We start from the raw sequence: 24,917 nt of genomic DNA on the forward strand, positions 1-24,917 counted from the left end.
CTCCATAAATATGAATACAATTATTCAATTAGGAGCCTAGTTGGTTTAGCCACAGAAAAAGACAGGAACCTTCCTGCTAGCCATGACAGGCTGAGATAATGGGTGGGCTGGACATGCCGGGAGATGAGTTTGGATTGGTCTGCCATGTAACATGTTTCTGTCTGTAACATGAGCTGTTCAATGCATGTTGACAGCCCTTTCTACCATGCAAGTTTTGAAAGATATAACATTAGCCATCAGAGTGACTTGACACAACGCTGGCCAAACAAGATGTAGCTACAAACAAAACAGAGTTAAAATGGTCCCAGTCTGTGTGAAGCGTTCCTCCATGCATACGGGTAAGAGTCTAGCTGCATTTTCAGGTATACGTTTCAAATTTTGTCAGAAAGTATTTTTTATTGCAAGTTAAAGCATACTATCAGTTAGCTAGTGAACGTTAGCTTGCTGGCTCGCTAGCTAAAGTTACATGTATGATCTGTGTAGTAATATTATTTGAATCAGAAAACCATTTGCATTGCTAGTTATAACCTAATGTTAGCTAGCTAACATTGAACATTGTTTGCTAGCTTTAGCTACCTGCAGATTCAAACTACAATGTTTGTATTGGTAGTAGTATGAGTTGGGATTATGCCGGCTCATTGTTTAGCTAGCTAGCTACCTAGCTAGCTACATGTCTAAACAAAAACTTCACTTCGGCCAGATTACTACACGGCCCATCAAATTAGCCAGGTGTGTCTGGGAGTGATTTTGTATTTGTATATATTATGGATCCCCATTGGCTGCTGCCAAGCAGCTATTCTGCCTGGGGTCTGCCAAAATTAAGGCAGTTATACAATTTTAAAAACATTACAATATGTTCATTACAGAATTCACAACACACTGTGCGCCCATACTCCACTGCCACATTATCTACAACACAAAATCCATGTGTACGTGTGTGTATAGTACATATGTTATCATGTGTGTGTGTGCGCATGTGTCTGTACCTATGTTTGTGTTGCTTCACAGTCCCCGCTCTTCCATAAGGTGTACTTTTATCTGTTTTGCATCAGCTACCTGATGTGGAATAGAGTTCCATGTAGTCATGGCTCTAGTTACAGTCACCTATTGTATTTCATGAACATGTGTACATGTGTAGACAATAGTGAACAATCCACTTAGCTGGATGTGGCTGGAGGGTTATAGCATTTCCCTCACATGACCAATCAATTTAGACAAGTGTGTCGGGTATTTGTCATCTTGTAATAATAATATTATCTGGGCACATTTTGTTTTTGATATTGCTACTATTCAAGTAAGCATTTCAGTGTGTTTACCACATGGCCTCACAGGTGAATCCTTAAAGAGATGGGTGGGACCAAGGCTTTAGAGGGTGTGAACGATGCTGAATGGGTGTAGACGAAGAAGAGCTCTCCAGTAGGTGTCCCAAAATATTCAAGGGCCATTTTCTCAAAGGTGGGGTTACAAGTTGATCAACTTTCAAAGAATAATTACATCCTCATTGTTCCTTAACTGCAGTGTATGACATACCATTTTCTAGCTCTGTCTCTACTTTCATCTAATGTAAAAAACACAATTTCAAACGTTGCTACATATGACCGAATCGAGGCGGTCGGTCACCCTTCTTATTTTATTTTAAACAACCACCAGTAAGGAGGATACAGACAGCTAAACAGGTATGCTTACATATGCATAAAAAAATATATATATATTGTTTTACATAGAATTAAGCATGTATCATCCTCAAGTCATTTGTGCCCCCTTTTAGAGGGTATGTGTGTGTGCGTGCAGATGCTCGTTTGTTGCTGAGCAGCTGGCTAGCATGCCGTGGTGTTATTGGGCTGAGCGATGTAAAGACGAAGAGAAACCAGAAGGTGGTTAGCTGTGAATCAGATGGGCTGAGTGTGTAAAACAGGATGAAAGTCAAGTACTGTAGAATAAACTTTTAGTGATCAATCAGTTCTCTACCCGCTACCCTCGCCAGCTCCACATCACGGGAGAAATAGACTGGAACATACACGGAGTGTCCAAACATTAGGAACACCGACTCTTTCCATGACATAGACTGACACGGTGAATTCAGATGAAAGCTACACTACCTGGCCAAAAGTATGTGAAGTACCTGCTCGTCGAACATCGCATTAATATGGAGTTGGTCCCCCCCCCCTTTGCTGCTATAACAGCGTCCACTCTGTGGGGAAGGCTTTCCGCTAGATGTTGGAACATTGCTGCGGGGACTTGCTTCCATTCAGCCACAAGAGCATTAGTGAGGTCGGGCACTGATGTTGGGTGATTAGGCCTGACTCGCAGTCAGCGTCCCAATTCATCCCAAAGGTGTTCATTGGGGTTGAGGTCAGGGCTTTGTACAAACCAGTCAAGTTCTTCCACACCGATCTCAACAAGCCATTTCTGCATGGACCTTGCTTTGTGCACGGGTGCATTGTCATGCTGAAACAGGAAAGGGCCTTCCCCAAACTGTTGCCACAAAGTTGAAAGCACAGAATCATCTAGAATGTCATTGTATGCTGTAGCGTTAAGAATTCCCTTCACTGGAACTAAGGGAACTAGCCCGAACCATGAAAAACAGCCCCACATCATTATTCCACCTCCACCAAACTTTACAGTTGGCACTATGCATATTTGGCAGGTAGCGTTCTCCTGGAATCCGCCAAACAGATTTGTTTGGCCGACTGCCAGATGGTGAAGCGTGATTCATCACTCCAGAGAATGTGTTTCCAGTCCAATGGCAGCAAGTTTTACACCACTCCAGCCGACTCTTGTCATTGCGCATATAACTTAACACGGCTGAGCCATTGTTGCTCTTAGACGTTTCCACGTCTCAATAACAGCACTTACAGTTGATCAGGGCAGCTCTAGCAGGGCAGGAATGAATGAACTGACTTGTTGAAAAGGTGGCATCCTATGACTGTGCCACGTTGAAAGTCACTGAGCTAGGAAGGTGTTTTATGTTTTGCACACTCAGTTCTACATACAATAAAGAGATGGCTCTCAGAGAATAAAAATGTATGCCTCACTCTTTGTATGTGTGTGTGTGTGTGTGTGTACAATGCAGTCCTTGACTTTTTCCACATTTTGATACTTTACAGACTTATTCTAAAATGGGTTATCAATCTACACACAATACCCCATGATGAAAATGTATAAAAAAATCATGAACAGAAATACCTTATTTACATAAGTACATAACCCTTTGCTATGAGACTTGAAATTGAGCTCAGGTGCATCCTGTTTCCATTGATCATCCTTGACATGTTTCTACAACTTGATTGAAGTCCGCCTGTGGTAAATTCAATTGATTTGACATGATTTGCAAAGGCACATACCCATCTATATAAGGTCCCACAGTTGACAGTGCAAGTCAGAGCAAAAACCAAGCCATGAGGACGAAGGAATTGTTCGTAGAGCTCGGAGACAGGATTGTGTCGAGGCACAGATCTGGGAAAGGGTAGCAAAACATTTCTGCAGCATTGAAGGTCCACAAAAACTCAGTGGTCTCCATCATTCTTAAAACAAAAGAAGATTGGAACCACCTCCCGGACAAATTGAGCAATTTGGGGAGAAGGGCATTGGTCAGGGAGGTGACCAAGAACCCAACGGTCCCACTGACAGAGCTTCCTCTGTGGAGATGGGTGAACCTTCCAGAATGACAACCATCTCTGCAGTACTCCACCAAGGACACACAGCTACAATCTTTATGGTAGATTGGCTAGACGGAACCACTCCTCAGTAAAAGGCACATGACAGCCCGCTTGGAGTTTGCCAAAAGGCACCTAAAGTATTCTCAGACCATGAGAAACAAGATTCTCTGGTCTGATGAAACCAAGATTGAACTCTTTAGCCTGATTGCCATGTGTCCCGTCTGGAAGAAACCTGGCACCATCCCTACTGTGAAGAATGGTGGTGGCAGCATCATGCTGTGGGGATGTTTTTCAGCGGCAGGGACTGGGAGACTAGTCAGGATCGAGGGAAAGAGGAATGGAGCAAAGTACAATGAGATCCTTGATGAAAACCTGCTCTAGAGTGCTCAGTCACCTTCCAATAGGACAACGACCCTAAGCACACAGCCAAGACTACGCAGGAGTGACTTCGGGACAAGTCTCTGAATGTCTGAGTGAGTGGCCCAGCCAGAGCCCGGACTTGAACCCGATCTAACATCTCTGGAGAGACCTGAAAATAACTGTGCACTGACGCTGCCCATCCTCTCAAACTCCAACCTGAGTTTGAGAGGATCTGCAGAGAAGAATGTGAGAAACTCCCCAAATACAGGTGTACGAAGCTTGTAGCGTCCTACCCAAGAAGACTTGAGGCTGTAATCTCTACCAAAGGTGCTTCAACAAAGTACTGAGTAAAGGGCCAGAATACTTATTTAAATGTGATATACCTGTTTTTTATTTTTTATATATTTGCAACCTGTTTTTTCTTTGTCATTATGGGGCATTGTGTGTATATTGATGAGGGAAAAAACAATTCAATCAATTTTAGAATAATGCTGTAACGTAACAAATGGGATCTGAATACTTTCCGAATGCACTGTGTGTGTGTTTTTCTCTCTCTCTCTCTGTGTGTGTGTGTGTGTGTGTGTGTGTGTGTGTGTGTGTGTGTGTGTGTGTGTGCGTGCGTGCTTGTGTGTGACCATGTGTGTAGCTGTTTATCATGTCGGTCTTTTACTGGATAATTTCCCCGGCCGATACAGAGTGCATAAATCCAGGCTACTGCCGCCGTCTGTCTGGACCACACGCTGACTGACAGCCCCGGGGCACCTGTCAATCATCAGCCGTAGTCCCAGCAACAGATTGACATATTATGGCTTCCCTCAGGGTGCCTGGGAGTGCATAAGGTTTGGTCTGGGCTCTTGTTCTAGCCACTACCGCTGCTCATGCACGGGTAGATTAGGTAAACTTCTATTGAGAACAACTTATGTCATTTCCCTCCAATTGTGAAAGCAGAATTGAGCTATTTAGCATAGTGACTAATCTAGTAAGAGGAGATGTAGAGGAGAGGACTCATCACAGGAGGCAGAGAGGTAAGGACTGTGAAGACAGTGAATGGTAAGTCACCTCCCGTCTTTATTCCCGCAATAGAATACACACACAGAGAATGCACTCAGATGTGCAAGTATGTAGGCACACAAGCACGTACAAGCAAGCAAGCACACAAACACAAACATTACTATACTGTGCTTGAAGTACCCTCTCACCATTTGTTCTCTAGTAGTATATAAATAAAAGTTCAGGCTTTTGACTGATTCTGACAGTAGCAACACAACAAATAAATACAGGTGTATGAGCATGCCCTTGGCATGCTGTTACGGAAAGCCCTAGCTAGTTTGTACGCCATTTTAGAAGATCTCTCTCTTCCTTCAGCCAAATAATAACTCAACCACTCCAAAGAGGACACACAGCTACAGTTGAAGTCGGAAGTTTACATACACCTCAGCCAAATACATTTAAACTCAGTTTTTCTCAATTCCTGACATTTAATCAGAGTAAATATTCCCTGTGTTAGGTCAGGTAGGATCACCACTTTATTTTAAGAATGTGAAATGTCAGAATAATGATTGCGAGAATGATTCATTTCAGCTTTTATTTATTTCATCACATTCTCAGTGGGTCCGAAGTTTACATACACTCAATTAGTATTTGGTAGCATTGCCTTTAAATTATTTAACTTGGGTCAAACATTTTGGGTAGCCTTCCACAAGCTTCCCACAATAAGTTGGGTGAATTTTGGCCCATTCCTCCTGACAGAGTTGGTGTAACGGAGTCAGGTTTGTAGGCCTCCTTGCTCGCACATGCTTGTTTAGTTCTGCCCACACATTTTCTATAGGATTGAGGTCAGGGCTTTGTGATGGCCACTCCAATACCTTGACTTTGTTGTCCTTAAGCCATTTTGCCACAACTTTGGAAGTATACTTGGGGTCATTGTCAATTTGGAAGACCCCTTTGCGACCAAGCTTTAACTTCCTGACTGATGTCTTGAGATGTTGCTTCTATGTATCCACATAATTTTCCTGCCTCATGATGCCATCGATTTTGTGAAGTGCACCAGTCCCTCCTGCAGCAAAGCACCCCCACAACATGATGGTGCCACCCCCGTGCTTCACAGTTAGGTGTTCTTCGGCTTGCACGCATCCCCATCTTTCTTCTAAACATAACGATGGTCATTATGGCCAAACAGTTCTATTATTGTTTCATCAGACCAGAGGACATTTATCCAAAAAGTACAATCTTTGTCTCCCTGTGCAGTTGCAAACCATAGTCTGGCTTTTTTTGGAAGTATTGGAGCAGTGGCTTCTTCCTTGCTGAGCGGTCTTTCAGGTTATGTTCGATATAGGACTCGTTTTACTGTGATATAGATACTTTTGTACCTATTTCCTCCAGCATCTTCACAAGGTCCTTTGCTGTTGTTCTGGGAATGATTTGCACTTTTTGCACCAAAGTACGAAAAGTGCTTTGACAGAACGTGTCTCCTTCCTGAGCGGATGACGGCTGTGTGGTCTCATGGAGTTTATACTTGCATACTATTGTTTGTACAGATGAACGTGGTACCTTCAGGCTTTTGGAAAAAAGGATGAACCAGATTTGTGGAGGTCTTGGCTGATTTATTTTGATTTTCCCATGATGTCAAGCAAAGAGGCACTGAGTTTGAAGGTAGGCCTTGAAATACATCCACAGGTACACCTCCAATTGACTCAAATTATGTCAATTAGCCTATCAGAAGCTTCTAAATCCATGACATCGTTTTCTGGAATTTTCCAAGCTGTTTAAAGGCACAGTCAACTTAGTGTATGTAAACTTCCGACCCACTGGAATTGTGATACAGTGAATTATAAGTGAAATAATGTGTCTGTAAACAATTGTTGGAAAAATTACTTGTGTCATGCACAAAGTAGATGTCCTAACCGACTTTCCAAAACGATTGTTTGTTAACAATACATTTGTGGAGTGGTTGAAAAAAAATAGTTTTAATGACTCCAACCTAAGCGCATGTAAACGTCCGACGTCCGACAACTGTATGCCATTATAACAGGAGAGAGAGAGCTGACACCGGCTGACATCGCTCCAAAGACTATGCTCTCTGTCATCATGTCACTCATAGGGCACTCTGCTAATGATTTCACGTTTATTTATTTCATCATTGCGAGGGCACTCGTCTCTTGGGGTTTATTTCAGAAACTCCATAACACCCTGGTCTGTCGGTGAAATGCTACGAGCAGGACATTTAATGGAGCTCTCGGAGGAAAAGGCCAAAATGCGGTACTTACAAAAGTGGCAAGCGTAACACATAAACAGCTACGGTCAACAGTAGCAATCGCTAACAAAGCCCACTGGCTACCAAAGAGAAATAAACTCTTAAACTGCGAAGGTTAATAAGAGATGAGTCTCACTGGATTAGTTTAGGGAGAGGGACGGTAGCTAGAGAGAGAGAGAGAGAGAGAGAGAGAGAGAGAGAGAGAGAGAGAGAGAGAGAGAGAGACAGTGGGAAAGAGAGACTGGGGGTTTAGAGGGTCTTCCTTGGGCTACACATATTACTGCATTGTAAACTTGCCACGTCTTGACCACATCCTCCACAGGTAGTGCACGACAGTCGGCTCCCTCCAAGCAGGGCAGTGTAAACACTCATTGAGCCAAAACTCTTACAGTAACTACTGTAATAGAATAGCAATGTTTTTTTGAAGCAGCTGAAATGTGCAGATATTTTCCTTATTTTTGAGACTTGTTTTATTGAGTTTTTACCTGAAATGGTTGCCGTAGCGTTACATGTTATATTTTGTCATTTAGTAGACGCTCTTATCCAGAGAGACTTACAGTAGTGGGTGTATACATTTGTATATTTTTTCCCCCTTCTTCTCCATACTGGTCCCCCGTGAGAATCGAACCCACAACCGTGGCGTTGCAAGCACCATGCTCTACCAACTGAGCCTCACAGCCACCGAGCAGCAGGCAACAAAAAAAAAATTAGGAATGTTTTCAGTCACAGTTTGTTTTAACCTCATAACAACTTCCATGATGCTGATCAAATAAAGCGTGGTTTGTTCTAAGGTAAATTTAATACGGTAGCTAGTCTAAGAGCTCCGATCTATATAGCTATGTTTCAGCTAAACACCAGCATCAGTAGCGGTGCATGGGTAAAATCACATACATGGGCTAGACATGTTATTCATCAACTTCCACGAGAAAGATGAGCCATAAAATAAAACAATATTTAAAAATGTGCTTCATTATTGTATAGTCCTATTTCGATTATCTATTAAAAAATGTTTTTTTTAAATGATGATTGCATTTATTCATATTTTTTTTAATGTGTCCCTGATATCACTTTCCATCCTGTTAGTTTGTGGTAATTCTCCTTTATGAAAACAACTCCTTCCTACAATGACACCACATTCAGGAAGTGGCATAATTTCCTTGGTGGGAAAACAACGGGGCAAAGCTAGAAATAAATATAAAACACTCAGTTTTGTTACATGTTGTTAGTCTGTATGTCCCACTCATAAATGTCCACCCTGAATTATCGAGAGAAAATTAACAAAATGTCAAACGTTTTAAATATGATTGATAGAAAAGTAAAAATCCTGTTTAAGTGTTCACCATTATGATAGCTCTGTATCACTCACAGAGCTATGGTTAATTTAGGCTCCAAATGTTCCCCCTGTTAGGCTCCATCCACCCTGTTAGGATTATTCACCTAACAGGTTGAAAAATGCACCCCAAAAAATATGTAAGTTCCTGAGCTTGACCAATATGTTTTTCTGAAAGTCGAACGTGTGTTTTATCAGATAGAATACAATATATACACACACTGCTCAAAAAATCAAGGGAACACTAAAATAACACATCCTAGATCTGAATGAATGAAACATTCTTATTAAACACTTCTTTACATAGTTGAATGTGCTGACAACAAAATCACACAATAATTATCAATGGAAATCAAATGTATCAACCCATGGAGGTCTGGATTTGGAGTCACACTCAAAATTAAAGTGGAAAACCACACTACAGGCTGATCCAACTTTGATGTAATGTCCTTAAAACAAGTCAAAATGAGGCTCAGTGGTGTGTGTGGCCTCCACGTGCCTGTATGACCTCCCTACAACGCTTGGGCATGCTCCTGATGAGGTGGCGGATGGTCTCATGAGGGATCTCCTCCCAGACCTGGACTAAAGCATCCGCCAACTCCTGGACAGTCTGTGGTGCAACGTGGCGTTGGTGGATGGAGCGAGACATGATGTCCCAGATGTGCTCAATTGGATTCAGGTCTGGGGAACGGACGGGCCAGTCCATAGCATCAATACCTTCCTCTTGCAGGAACTGCTGACACACTCCAGCCACATGAGGTCTAGCATTGTCTTGCATTAGGAGGACCCAGGGCCACCCGCACCAGCATATGGTCTCACAAGGGGTCTGAGGATCTCATCTCGGTACCTAATGGCAGTCAGGCTACCTCTGGCGAGCACATGGAGGGCTGTGCGGCCCCCCAAAGAATTGCCACCCCACACCATGACTGACCCACCGCCAAACCGGTCATGCTGGAGGATGTTGCAGGCAGCAGAACGTTCTCCACGGCGTCTCCAGACTCTGTCACGTCTGTCACATGTGCTCAGTGTGAACCTGCTTTCATCTGTGAAGAGCACAGGGCGTCAGTGGCAAATTTGCCAATCTTGGTGTTCTCTGGCAAATGCCAAACATCCTGCACGGTGTTGGGCTGTAAGCACAACCCCCACCTGTGGACGTCGGGCCCTCATCCCCCCCTCATGGAGTCTGTTTCTGACCGTTTGAGCAGACATATGCACATTTGTGGCCTGCTGGAGATCATTTTGCAGGGCTCTGGCAGTGCTCCTCCTGCTCCTCCTTGCACAAAGGCGGAGGTAGCGATCCTGCAGCTGGGTTGTTGCCCTCCTACGGCCTCCTCCACGTCTCCTGATGTACTGGCCTGTCTCCTGGTAGCGCCTCCAAGCTCTGGACACTACGCTGACAGACATAGCAAACCTTCTTGCCACAGCTCGCATTGATGTCCCATCCTGGATGAGCTGCACTACCTGAGCCACTTGTGTGGGTTGTAGACTCCATCTCATGCTACCGCTAGAGTGAAATCACCGCCAGCATTAAAAGTGACCAAAACATCAGCCAGGAAGCATAGGAATTGAGAAGTGGTCTGTGGTCACCACCTGCAGAACCACTCCTTTATTGGGGGTGTCTTGCTAATTGCCTATAATGTTGTCTATTCCATTTGCACAACATCATGTGAAATGTATTGTCAATCAGTGTTGCTTCCTAAGTGGACAGTTTGATTTCACAGAAGTGTGATTGACTTGGTTGTGTTGTTTAAGTGTTCCCTTTATTTTTTTTGAGCAGTGTATATATACAGTACCAGTCAAAAGTTTGGACACACCTATTCATTCAAGTTATTTTTTATTTTTTTTTACTATTGACTACATTCTAGAATACTAGTGAAGACATCAAAACTATGAAATAACACATACTGTATGGAATCATGTAGAAACCAAAAAGTGCTAAACAAATCCAAACATATCCTTTACTTTATATTCTTCAAAGTAGCCACCATTTGCCTTGATGACAGCTTTGCACACTTTGGCATTCTCAACCAGCTTCACCTGGAATTATTTTCCAACAGTCTTGAAGGAGTTCCCACATATGTTGAGCACTTGTCTGCTTTTCCTTCACTCTGCGGTCCAACTCATTCCAAACCATCTCATTTAGGTTGAGGTCAGGTGATTGTGGAGGCCAGGTCATCTGATGCAGCACTAGATCACTCTCCTGCTTGGTCAAATTCTTGGTGTTTTGGGTCATTGTCCCACTAAGCGCAAACCAGATAGGATGGTGTATCCCAGCAGAATGCTGTGGTAGCCATGCTGGTGAAGTGGGCCTTGAATAAATCACCAAAAGTGTCACCAGCAAAGCACCCCCGCGTAATCACACCTCCTCCATGCTTCACAGTGGGAACCAAACATGCGGAAATCATCCGTTCACCTACTCACAAAGACACAGCGGTTGGAACCAAAAATCTCACATTTTCCACCGGTCTAATGTCCATTGGAGACAAGTGGGAGTGGAGTTGCTGTGCGGGGGATAGAGCAGGAGATAGAATGATGGTCCAAAAAAAAGTAAAATAAATAAATAAATAAAAGTCCAAATAAAACATAATAAAAAGTATGTTTGAATGACACTGAGGGGCAGTGTTTTTACAACTAATGCCGGGTTGCCTGAGGCTGATGCACTGCAGGTGTTTGTACACATGCATATACACACACTCTCATACAAATAAACACATACAAGAACACACAAATACATGTAATAGTGCCAGACATGCTCACAAACATATACTGTACATTTGGCATGTTATGATTTTAGTTGTGCTTGATGTCCTTTGTTTTAAATATATATATTTTTTTGAATTGTTGTTTTCTATTTTGTTCTGTCTTTCATGTTTCTCTTTAGTTCATTCTCTTGGCTGCTGGTGCATTGGGGGATTATTAGGGGTGGGGAATGGAATTAAGAGGTCTCGAATGGTTGAGGGACAGCTATTAGGGAACTGTGGGGAGGGGGGATCTTAGAGGGTTCAGGTTCACGTTTTTTGGCCTGGTGGGAGATCTGTCAATGTGCCAATGAGCAGGGCATTGACCCTGGATGCTTCTGTGTGTCACTCTGAGCGGCTTCACTGCAAGTATATTGTATGTTTCGGAAATTCAATCAATTTTTTTTAAAGTCCATTGCTCGTGTTTCTTGGCCCAAGCAAGTCTCTTCTTCTTATTGGTGTCCTTTGGTAGTGGTTTCTTTGCAGCAATTCGACCATGAAGTCCTGATTCACCAAGTGTCATCTGGACAGTGTCATCTGAACAGTTGATGTTGCTTGAATTCTGTAAAGCATTTATTTGGGCTGCAATTTCTGAGGCTGGTAACTCTAATGAACTTGTCCTCTGCAGCAGAGGTAACTCTGGGTCTTCCTGTCCTGTGGCAGTCCTCATGAGAGCTAGTTTCATCATAGTGCTTGATGATTTTTGCAACTGCACTTGAAGAAACATGATATTTGAAACATGACATGACCTTCATGTCTTAAAGTAATGATGGACTGTTGTTTCTCTTTGCTTATTTGAGCTGTTATTGCCAGAATATGGACTTGGTCTTTTACCAAATAGGGATATCTTCTGTATACCACCCCTACATTGTCACAACACAACTGATTGGCTCAAACACATTAAGAAGGAAAGAAATTCCACAAATTAACTTTTAACAAGGCACACCTGTTAATTGAAATGCATTCCAGGTGACCACCTCATGAAGCTGGTTGAGAGAATACCAAGAGTGTGCAAAGCTGTCCTCAAGGCAAAGGGTGGTTACTTTGAAGAATCTCAAATATAACAAAATATACTGGTGGATTGTTGCATAATTCAAGAGTGTAATATAGTTGGGTTGTATTATTCAATATTGTAATATGTTTAAGAAGAAAAGTTGCTTGGATTGTTAAATAGTTTGTGCTTACTTGCTAGTGGCTACTGTGAAATCTATGATCAATTTGAGCTGGGGACCAAGAATGTTGAGTTGTCAGCCACAACAAAAGAAACACAAGGATGTAATGTGAATTGAAAAGTAGAAATCTATTCCCGCCAGTCTACTCCTCAGACTGTCCTTCATCTCTTCTATTGGGAATAGGGCCTTGGTAGTGTGTCAACACTGAGTTGTGAGGAACACCCTGGACTTGACCTCTCTCTCTCTCTCTCTCTCTGTGCAGATATGTACCCTCCACTTAGCGGGTGATAAAAGGCGTCAAAGTGTCTTATCCTCTGAGGGAAATAATAAACACCTGCAGACACACACAGTCACTTTAATCAGCTCCTGCGTAAGTTCATACGGTAAGGAACTCAAGTAGCTTTCCTCTTCTACAATACTCAACTCAACTCACAAACACATCCTCCCTTAGAACGAATGAGCACCACCAAGAGCAGTACTTTCCACAAGAAGCAGTAAAATCACTATTAAATGCATATACAGTCCGAGAGAGAGAGAGAGAGAGAGAGAGAGAGAGAGAGAGAGAGAGGGGTGCTGTTTCTTATTTAGCTTGGCTGCTGAGGGCCTTTGTCTGTGTGTTTGTGGGAAAAGCAGGCTGGAGGAGGAGGAGGAAGTGGGTGTTTTTGCAGGGAGGGCGACATAGTTGCAGTATTCCTGACAGTGCTGCCTGAGCCTGTTGACCACATTTTTCAGATTAGAGGATTTTTTGTGTGGTGATTTTAGGACGGTTAATACAGTCAGCGATGGCCAGGCAATCAGTCTAATGCACATGCGCACGCCCAAACACACGCACACACGCACACACACACACACACACACACACACACACACACACACACACACACACACACACACACACACACACACACACAGACACACACACACACACACACACACACACACACACACACAGATTAACTTGGTCAACAATGTTATTTTTAAAAGACAATCAAAGATAGTGTCGTTAACGCTGACATTTTTGGTATAACTTGTTTATTTTTTAACAAAAGCCATGACACTATGCATGAGCTTTATGATGACAAATATCACACTTCACTCGAGTCATTCAACATTAGTTCAACATTAGTTAACAAATTATTTTAAATAACAAAAATAGCCCAAAGAAAATAGAACAATAGCCTATGCTACAAAATTGGCCAAGCCTAAACAAATAAATGAATAAACTAGTAAATGTCATAAATAAAATAAATACATGAAATAGCTCAGCTCTTGCCCCTCCGTGTATAAATTATTCTCCTACAGATGACTTGCCTGTCGGTTTTTCCTAGTCATCAATAGTTACCACAGCCACAAAGCTAGAAGGCCCGCCTAGCCGACCAATCGGATCAGGGAGTGTGATGATGCGTATTCGCGGGAAGTGCCTCATTTTTGAAATAGCAAATCTTGAGTTCAAGTTTTGAGGACCATATAACTAAACACATTTGGGAACAAGAATTGGCAACGTCACTAACATTTCAGAACACTGAGAAAGGACAAACATTTTTGGGCAAAAGGGTAAGTTGTCTTTTCTTTTTCAGATAACTAGTAGCTTACTTTTGCTACTCTCATCTAAAATGAGCTAACTAGTTACCATAAGGGATTCCATTCCAAGCACAGAGGAGTTTTTCTATTTGATAGAGCAAAACTGTTAGCTTGCCTACAAGCCTTTCATTCTAATAGTAATGTATCATATTATTGACCTTTAACAGATGCACCGCCTTTGGCAGAAAAAAACTAACTCAGTTGGGAGAGTAAAAGTCTCCCATTCAATGGTGTTCCATTTCAAGTGGTGGGCACAAAGACATACAAACGTCACCAGGGGAAAGACAAACAAAAACCAAAGAGATGCTGCTGAAATGAACAAGAAGGCAGTAAGTTCAAAGATACAGTATTTGTAAAAAAAAAAAATCTAAAAGTTACTTTTGTCCTCCGAGGAGTGGGGCAGAGAGGCCAATAAAATACATACAAATAAAGAATTTGTAAGTAGGGTTAGGCTGAGTTTCCCCCTACTATGTAAAGAGCTTTGGTTATCTATAAAAATGTAATGTAAATCCAATCAAGTATTATTACTATTAAATCTTTTGCCATCTTCTATAGCTTGAAGACCATACCTTTGTACTGGTAAAAAAATACCAAAAAGGTGGAGTACAAGGCAGTGGTAACTTAAATAAATAAATGACTATAGTAAGTGCCTAGATGCCAAATAAAGTAACACGGTTGAAGTTGATCTTAAATCAGCCAAAAATCTGACAATTTCTAGAAATGAAATTTCTGTGAACATTTCTGTGAAACGGTATCTTTGGGAAACACCGTTTGGGAAACCCCGTTTGATTAACCCCGTTTGGGAAACCCCTTTTGATAAACCCATTTGGGAAACCCCGTTTGTGGGAAACCCCGTTTGTGGGAAACCCCGTTTGTGGGAAACCCTGTTTGGGAAACCCCGTTTGGGAAACCCCGTTTGATATACTCCGTTTGGGAAACTGTGGCCTATTTTACCCCGTGTCACATGCAGTGGCTCATTTTAGTAAAAGGAATTACATACAGATATGCAGTGTTGTTATTAAATTATATTTTGACACATTTGTTTGATGAAAGGAAACTCCCTGACAATAATTTAAGATAATAAAATGTAACCTACATGTGTGGAATTTGCGTTTATGTTGTTTAGGAACTAGGAACAGTCGTTATTTCACATATTTTTTACACAGATCCGTGTCCACCAAGATCCCGGGTCAGATCTCGGGTAATTGGGTTTGGGTAGATCCGAGAAGACCTGTAGTGTGTTTCAGTTTATTTGTGTGGCATAGAGGGAGAGAGAGAGATTGTGAGAGAGAAAACCGACTGGCGCTAGGTAGACAAACTTGCTGCTGTCATAGGTTATCTGTCATACCATTGTGTAATGCCTGTCTTGACTGCATCAAATTGTTGTAAAGATGCTAGCTAGCTACAGTAGCCAGCTAGCGTTGACTAACACCGTTCCATACACATTTTGGGCAACCGCAGCATTCAAACGAGGCTGCAATGAAAGCTAATGGGACTGTATCGACTGTGTTGGCATCAAAATGCGGGGTGTGAACTAAGTTTCTATTCAGCGTTGATTGACATGGTAATGGACTAATATTATTGGAGAAAAGTTGAAAAAAAACGTACCCCTCTGACGCTGTACGTTAAAGTGTGATGTGTCACGATGTAAGGTATGGCACGCTTTATGCAACTCATTCTGTGCCGTACAGCCTCTTTCCATGAGGGGTCAATGATCAATGGTGAGTGTAATGGTGAGTGTAAAGTTAATTAGTCACAAGTTCATGAATAGTTCATTCAAATCAATTGTACATTTTTTGCATCATCACTGCGTACCACCGTGACTCAAAAACCGTGACAGCCACAGTTTACTTGTGTAGATACATTTAGCGCCACCCTAAAAACCTGATTCAAATGTTTAAAAAGCCATTTCCAAACATGACTTATCTCGGTACAGGTGTCCAGGACGTCCTGTGCCTCCTCTCCGCACTCGCCCTGAGGTGCGTGTCATCAGCCTGTTGCCACCTGTACCGGTCCCACGCATCAGACCTCCAGTGTGCATCCAAAGTCCAGTACGTCCTGTGCCTCCTCTCCGCACTCGCCCTGTCATCAGCCCGGTGCCACCTGTACCGGTCCCACGCATCAGACCTCCAGTGTGCATCCAAAGTCCAGTACGTCCTGTGCCTCCTCTCCGCACTCGCCCTGAGGTGCGTGTCATCAGCCCGGTGCCACCTGTACCGGTCCCACGCATCAGACCTCCAGTGCGCCTTCACAGTCCGGAGCTTCCGGCGACAGTTCCCGGTCCGGCGCTTCCGGCGACGGTTCCCAGTCCGGAGCTTCCGCCGACCGCCAGCGACGGTCCCCAGTCCGGAGCTTCCGGCGACCTCCAGCGACGGTCCCCAGTCCGGAGCTTCCGGCGACGGTCCACAGTCCGGAGCTTCCGGCGACGGTCCACAGTCCGGAGCTTCCGGCGACCTCCAGCGACGGTCCCCAGTCCGGAGCTTCCGGCGACGGTCCACAGTCCGGAGCTTCCGGCGACGGTCCACAGTCCGGAGCTTCCGGCGACGGTCCACAGTCCGGGGTCTCCGGCGACGGTCCCCAGTCCGGGGTCTCCGGCGACGGTCCCCAGTCCGGGGTTTCCGGCGACGGTCCCCAGGCCGGGGTCTCCGGCGGCGGTCCCCAGTCCGGGGTTTCCGGCGACGGTCCCCAGGCCGGGGTCTCCGGCGACGGTCCCCAGGCCGGGGTCTCCGGCGGCGGTCCCCAGTTCGGGGTCTCCGGCGACGGTCCCCGGTCCGGGGTCTCCGGCGACGGTCCCCGGTCCGGGGCCTCCGGCGACGGTCCCCGGTCCGGGGTCTTTAGCGATGATCCCCGGTCCGGGGCCTCCAGCGACGATCCCCAGTCTGGGGCCTCTAGCGACGAGCTGCAGTCCAGAGCCTCCGGCGATGATCCACGGTCCGGTTCCACAGAAGCGGAGGGATCAGCGTAAGGAGGGGGAGCTGCGTCCAGAACCGGAGCCGCCACAAGGTTAGATGCCCACCCAGACCCTCCCCTATAGGTTCAGGTTTGCGGCCGGGAGTCTGCATCTTTGGGGGGGGGGGGGGGGGTACTGTCACTGGAAGAGTGGCAAGAAGAAAGCCATTTCTTAAAGATATCCATAAAAAGTGTTGTTTAAAGTTTGCCACAAGCCACCTGGGAGACACACCAAACATGTGGAAGAAGGTGCTCTGGTCAGATGAAACCAAAATTGAACTTTTTGGCAACAACGTTATGTTTGGCGTAAAAGCAGCACAGCTGAACACATCATCCCCACTGTCAAACATGGTGGTGGCAGCATCATGGTTTGGGCCTGCTTTTCTTCAGCAGGGACAGGGAAGATGGTTAAAATTGATGGGAAGATGGATGGAGCCAATTACAGGACCATTCTGGAAGAAAACCTGATGGAGTCTGCAAAAGACCTGAGACGGACGGAGATTTGTCTTCCAACAAGACAATGATCCAAAACATAAAGCAAAATCTACAATGGAATGGTTCAAAAATAAACATATCCAGGTGTTAGAATGGCCAAATCAAAGTCCAGAACTGAATCCAATCGAGAATCTGTGGAAAGAACGGAAAACTGCTGTTCACAAATGCTCTCCATCCAACCTCACTGAGCTCGAGCTGTTTTGCAAGGAGGAATGGGAAAAATTGTCAGTCCCTCGATGTGCAAAACTGATAGAGACATACCCCAAGCGACTTACAGCTGTAATCGCAGCAAAAGTTGGCGCTACAAAGTATTAACTTAAGGGGGCTGAATAATTTTGCACGCCCAATTTTTCAGTTTGTGATTTGTTAAAAAAGTTTGAAATATCCAATAAATGTCGTTCCACTTCATGATTGTGTCCCACTTGTTGTTGATTCTTCACAAAAAATACAGTTTTATATCTTTATGTTTGTAGCCTGAAATGTGGCAAAAGGTCGCAAAGTTCAAGGGGGCCGAATACTTTCGCAAGGCACTGTAGTTGCCTGTCAGCACTATTTGTATAGCTTCACATTTTGTTTGGTTGTTTGTTGTTTTGTTCAGTGAGTTTCGATTTATTAAAATTATGTGGAACTCTACTCACGATGAACGTGACACCGACAAAAACAACAAGCTACAGGTGTGAAACGTGTCTCGGCTACCTACTGGTGAATCTTTTTTATGTGGCGCACTCATAAAAACTGTCTTAAAACTCTTGCTTTGATTAACATTTCAAATGTAATGGTCTATCCTTGTAGGCTATGTAGCAATGTCACATAGATCATTGCATTAATTCCTTAAAAAAAAGGCCTTTAAAAAAATTTAATAAATGAATACTCTCCCAAGTAATCTAATACTAACGTCTGATTGGATATTTAAATATTCAAATAGCCGCGCAAATCCCAAACAGACACACAACAGGTGACATGTACTGCCCTAATAGAACGCAGAACACTCAAAAATCAGCTAATATGGCCTGCAGATGAATGCCATAAGCCAGGGTTTCTTAAACTTTTGGTCAGGACCAACGCTTTCTCTTCTTTATTCGGGTCGTTAGAGGACCATTTGGATTCGGTAGGATGGTCAATTTCTTATTTGGTCCTCGAGGTGAAAAGGTTTAAGAACCCTTGCACTAAACTAACACACTGTGGAAGAGTGCGTGTCGTGTGTGTGTGTGTTGACAGGAGGATCTTAGATAGAAGGACGGGTAGAATCACAGCGTGTCCTCTACCTCCCTCTCCACAGACATCCACACCCACAGCCAGACCACGCTCTCTCTCTGCTCCCTCTGGTAATCTGAGGGTAAAGCTCCAGGATTAGGGTGGGGATCAACCATCACCTGTCTCCCCATTATTGGAGTCTCTTTGGGGCCTGAGGAGTGCTCCATCATCCGGCTCCTCGCCACCTAGGCCAGTCCAGGCTGGTTTAGGAAGCAGCTTCCATGCAGGGCTAAATGTGCAAACTCCATCCAGTCTAGAATAGTCCTGGCTGGTTTAGGTACTACAGGGAGCAGCTTCTAATGCCACTGGCTTTATGAAAACAGCCGGGGCTAAAACCCTGATCCTGGGTTAAATATCATGATGATCCCACGTTAAATATCATGATGATCCCACAGTAGCTCAATGTCTCCTCTATCTATCTCTATACAAACACAACAGCAGAGTACAGGCGTCAGGACCAGGCTGTGTTCCAGTTTCCTGTTTTTAGCTGGAAATGAGCCTGGGTTTTGGAAAGTGAACCATCGTTCAGCACCATGTTGGTGCAGCCATGTTTCCCATCCACAGGCCTGCTTCACTTCCTCACTTCCCGCTAGTTTAGTGAGACACACACGGAGAGGAAAGCAGAGATCTGTCACAAACAACATTATGAGAGCCCACGCTGACACACTCACCCTATCGAGGAGCTGTTTAGTGAGTATGTAGACTTCCATTGTTTAATTCTGATAATAAGGCACAGCAATACCGCTTCCTGTTGTCAGGGCCTTGTGTATTTTTGCACCAATTGAACTGACATTGGAAAACATCGGCCCCAGTTATGGTTTCTACCTAGGGCCCAGTGTCTTTCTGTCACAACTTCCGATGAAGTCGGTCCCTCTCCTTGTTCGGGCGGTGTTCGGCGGTCGACGTCACCGACCTTCTAGCCACCACTGATCCATTTTTAATTTGCCATTGGTTTTGTCTAGTCTTCCTCCACAACAATCCCATCTATTACATGTTGTGTATTTAACCCTCTGTTTCCCCACATGTCCTTGTCGGAGAGTGTTTTGATTTGCATTTGATGTGCTATTTAGTGTTGGTGTGCGACGGGTTTTGTACCCACTTTGTTATTTTGTACATTTTGGTTGTTCTGGAGTTTTGTCAGCATTTATTAAACAACTCCGTTTATACCAAGTTCGTTCTCCTGCGCCTGACTTCCCTGTCAACCACCTACACGCACACTTTCCTGGCTAAATTACATGATCGGGTGATACAGTACGGTTAACGTTCCACTACGTGGTGTTCTATTGTGTAGGTGTGATAGTGTTACCGGGGTGTGATAGTGTTAGCATGGTGTGACTGTAGCCTACAGCTGGTAGTCACACTGTAACAGTCACATAATGGCCAAAACAGATCTACATCTGTCGCCCAGCAGACGAAAGAGAAGAAAGAACAGATCCCACCATTTCAAAAGAAGAAAGAGAGAAAGAGAAAGCAGGGGGCTCGGTTGTTCAAAAGGGAGCGTATATCCTCGGCCCATCCCAGACAGCTGCTGTGGTGTGTGTGTGTGTGTGTGTGTGTGTGTGTGTGTGTGTGTGTGTGCGTGTGTTTATGAATGTTACACAACCTACCATTCAACAGCAGCTGCTGGGTGCACTGATGTAATGTGAGTTTTGTTGGCGAGAATAAAGAGAGAGAGGGGGAGTATGATGGACAGATAGCGAAAGACGGCGATAACGTCCTGTATGAGAGAGGAGACACAAGAAGGTAAAGAAACAAAATCACACAAACACTACCCAACCCTACACCAAACACAGGGCAACACAACTTAGGAATCAAAGTTCAGCATAGAACCGGACACAGTAGAACCCTTCAGTGTAGAAAGAAAGCATAAAACCCCCATAAACATAGACCAGTGTAACAGAGACGAACGGTTTTCTGGGCTGTGATATGTTGTTAACTCTTTATTACCAAACCTAATTAACCCTACTTAACCTCTCTCTCTCATGGAAAAACACACACGGGAGATTTACTAGAAAAAGTTATCCTGGGCTGTTTTTGTTCATAGTTTCCCATACTTCTACTGGCTGTGATAGAGCTGAGTAATGGAGCAGTGTTTGCATAAGGAGTATATCTGTCCACATAGGCGCACAATGAAGCTCTTCACAGGTCAAGTCCTACCACAGACAAACAGCCGCAAGGTAGCTAAGAGTTTCCCCAGGCTTCTGATGAGAGCATCAAACACACTCACGACCAGATATAACAATGTGTGTGTGTTTTTACTCATGTATCTCAATCAAATGTATTTATAAAGCCCTTTCAACATCAGCAGATGTCACAAAGTGCTATACAGAAACCCAGCCTAAAACCCCAAACAGCAAGCCATGCAGATGTAGAAGCAAAACTCCCTAGAATGGCAGGAACCTAGGAAGAAACCTAGAGAAGAACTCAGGCTCTCAGTGTGCTTTTCATAGCCGAGCATTCAGAGGTCGAGACAGCAGGTGCGGTAGAGAGAGAGCGCGAGAGAGAGTCGAAAACAGTAGGTCTGTGTGTGGCTAAAGCGTGATTACTTTATGATTGTGCCCAGGTGATGAGATAAGGGAAGCCATAACCACCAGGAAGTCTGAATATGTAAATGTCAACCACCTACAGGTACAGTTGATATCATGGAGTGATAAGACTAGCAGTGATAGGATCTGATATAGACACAGAGAGACCGCGTTTAGAAACCACCACCACACACACACACACCAACTGTCTGTGTGTGTACATAGAACGTACATCAAAGGCCACTGGAACTTCCATGAGATAACACAAACTTGATCTCTGTGCAGACGAAAATAACAAATTGAAAATAACAACTCCTCTTCTGTGTGTTTGGCTCTAAATCTCCTGCCCTTAATAGCCACACACACACACACACACACACACACACACACACACACACACACACACACACACACACACTGATGCAAGAGCACTGAAAGGTTCGTATGATTCTACCTCAGCTCTTAAGGTTCTTTTGAGGAATGTTGCTCAAAATAAAACCACTGAGCTAAGTGTTGCGCTCTTGACTATGCATCTGCGGTTCTTCAGAATTCTAAAATGTTCTTGAAATGTAGGGAAGCCTGCAGATTTGTCCCTTCCATAGCACGCAGGGAGTTGATTTTTCAGTGTAACATTCCTAGTGTTGATTCAGGAGTTAAGTTTACACCGTAAAGAGTCCTTTTTAACTCAACAGTTTTTTTGGGTGACCAAACTATCAGTAGAGTTGAAAGCGAATGGAAAGTCATTGAACTTTCGATTTTTAACTCAGAACATGAAAACCTGAGCGAAAAAGTACACTGTGTGTGCACTGTGTTGTCAAACACTGAAAAAAGTCAATTTGGTGGAAACACGCCACTAGCGGGAAGATTTGCATATTTCCTTTATGCGGTTTCGCGAATTTTCGCATGAAAAATCGGTTGCCAATTGGATGGAAACCTAGGTCCAAACAACAACCAAAACAAAGACAGACCAGTAAAAGATCACCGTGCTTGTGTGCAGCGCCATAGGACCCCTCCGTATATAATGGGGAAGAACACATACAGGGTGGATGATTATAGAGTTCAACTCCTATTCACTTTTCCTCTCTTCTCCTTTATTCTCCTCACATCTCTTCTCTTATTCACTTCTATTCATCTCAAACAACAGACTGAGACGACCACTCACCTAACGAGCAGAATTGGGCTGAATAGAGCATCAACAAAGCAAATACAAAACACACACAAAGACATGCATGCCCTCCCTCGGTCCACTTCATTATTGGACAAATCCCCATCAGAGATAAGTTAGTAAACAAAGATATCTATTTTTCAGATATACCAGTGTAAGCTTAGCCAAGAGGGTCAGTCAAGGAGACAGGCACATACAGAGTACAATGTCATCAAATCACTCTGTCATTGATATGATACTGTATCACAAAGCAGGCCAGTGTAGGGCAGTGTGTGTGTGTCTGTGTGAGTATATGTCTGTCTGTGTGTGTGTGAGTATGTGTGTCCTAAAGTGAGTACAGAGTTCAGCTCTGGTCTGTCTGTCTGTCTGCTCTTCCTGCTCTTCTGGTTCTGTGGCTAAGTGTGTAATAAAGATCAAGGTGGGACAATTGTCCTCAACTCCCAACTCCCCACGTGTGTGTGTGTGTGTGTGTTATTTTTACTATGATCTACATTGTAGAATAATAGTGAAGACATCAAAACTATGAAATAACACACATGGCATCATGTCGTAACAAAAAAGTGTTAAACAAATCTAAATATTTTGTATATTGAGATTCTTCAAAGTATCCACCCTTTGCCTTGATGATGGCTTTGCACACTCTTCGCATTCTCTCAACCAGATTCACGAGGTAGTCACCTGGAATGCATTTCAATTATCAGGTGAGCCCTGTTAAAAGTTAATTTGTGGAATTTCTTTCCTTCTTAATGCATTTGTGCCAATCTGTTGTGTTGTGACAATGTAGGGGTGGTAAACAGAAGATAGCCCTACTTGGTGAAAGATCAAGTCCATGTTATGGCAAGAACAGCTCAAAAAAGCAAAGAGAAACAACAGTCCATCATTACTTTAAGACATGAAGGTCAGTCAATATCAAGACCAACAAAATATTCTTCAAGTGCAGTCGCAAAAACAAAGCAAAGCTGTCATCAAGGCAAAGTGTGGCTACTTTGAAGAATCTCAAATCGCACATTTATTTTGATTTGTTTAACACTTTTTTGGTTACTACATGATTCCATATGTGTAATTTCATAGTTTTGATCTCTTCTACAATGTAGAAAATAGTAAAAATCAAGACCCAATCCTTGAATGAGTAGGTGTGTCCAAACTTTTGACTGCTACTGTATGTCTTTGTTTATGTGTGTGTACAGTATGTAAATATTTATGTGTGTGTGTGTGTGTGGCTGTGTGTGTGTGTGTGTGTGGCTGTGTGTGTGTGTGTGTGTGGCTGTGTGTGTGTGTGTGTGGCTGTGTGTGTGTGTGGCTGTGTGTGTGTGTGGCTGTGTGTGTGTGTGTGTGTGTGGCTGTGTGTGTGTGTGTGTGTGTGTGTGTGTCTGTGTGTGTGTGTGTGTGTGTGTGTGTGTGTGTGTGTGTGTGTGTGTGTGTGTGTGTGTGTGTGTGTGTGTGTGTGTGTGCGTGTGTGTGTGTGTGCATATTTGTCTTTGTATGTGTTTGCCTGTGAACGTTTTGTGTGTCGGAGAGTATGTGCACTTTGCCTTAAAGATGTGGTGTGATCATTGTGCCTCCTCAATGACAGAGAGGAGACATCAAAGCTACCCTGTCATCTCACAGTGACAGACAGACAGACAGGAAGAAAGCACAAAGAAACAAGAGAGAGAGAGAGAGAGAGAGATAATGGACTGTGGTGGTCTGTGTTACCCCTGCTGGCTGCTGGTCTGGTGCGGCTGCGGGACCTGCTGCGTTGCCGTTGGAGACGAGTGCGGCCCAGAAACCTGTAGTAGTACGAGGGTCTCCCAGAACCCTTCCTGGTAATGCCTGCCCCTGCCATGGTCCTTCCAAAAACCCAGGACCAAGCCAGTGCAACTATCACACTATCCCAAGTACAGTTCAATTCCACTCACTCAGTGTTCCTCTTATCAAAGCGTCCCAAAACTCTTCTCCAACTTCCAAAAATACACTCTAACTTTACGCAATTCACTATACACAAAACGTCCAAAAACTCTGCTCCAACTTCCGAAATAAACTCCCTTGTAAATTTTCCCAGAGCGTCAGACACAAGAGTGTCCTGAATGCTGTGTCTCTGTATTCTGAATCACAGGAAAGCTCTTCCAATTCCCATCGCCAGCCAGGAGTGACTGGAGGAATTCTGCAGAAAGAGAAAAAAGTCCACTCCTCCTCTGGTTCTCTCACTCAGTCGTTAAGTCAGCCACTCAGGTTGAAGCCTACTAGTTACCCCGAGAGATACTTTTACAATGCCTCTCCTTCCCCTGACCTGCCAACCTGCAGGGCTGTGTGTGTGTAGGGCTGCATGTCTCTCAATTCATGCCATTAAGTTAAGAGAGAACAACAGAAGAAAAGTTTGGGCTGTGGTGAAAACCTGGCAGTTATCAGCAGTAGGGTGGAATGGGGTGGAAGTGCAACGGGATGCCTTTTGATTTA

The 24,917-nt window shown here is 43.9% G+C and overlaps 1 protein-coding gene across 1 annotated transcript in view; it reads right to left on the bottom strand.

The window, feature by feature from the left end:
• The window catches only part of LOC139387984 (disabled homolog 2-interacting protein-like), a 181,175-nt gene extending 156,824 nt beyond the window's left edge, over positions 1-24,351 (bottom strand). The window contains exon 1 of the mRNA XM_071134436.1: positions 24,177-24,351. Within this exon, the coding sequence (XP_070990537.1) occupies positions 24,177-24,306 (130 nt within the window). The 5' untranslated portion in view covers positions 24,307-24,351. The remainder of the gene's footprint in view (positions 1-24,176) is intronic.
• Between the last annotated feature and the right edge of the window lie 566 nt (positions 24,352-24,917).

The sequence above is a fragment of the Oncorhynchus clarkii genome, chromosome 29 (genome assembly GCF_045791955.1).
Source record: "Oncorhynchus clarkii lewisi isolate Uvic-CL-2024 chromosome 29, UVic_Ocla_1.0, whole genome shotgun sequence".
NCBI lineage: Eukaryota > Metazoa > Chordata > Actinopteri > Salmoniformes > Salmonidae > Oncorhynchus > Oncorhynchus clarkii.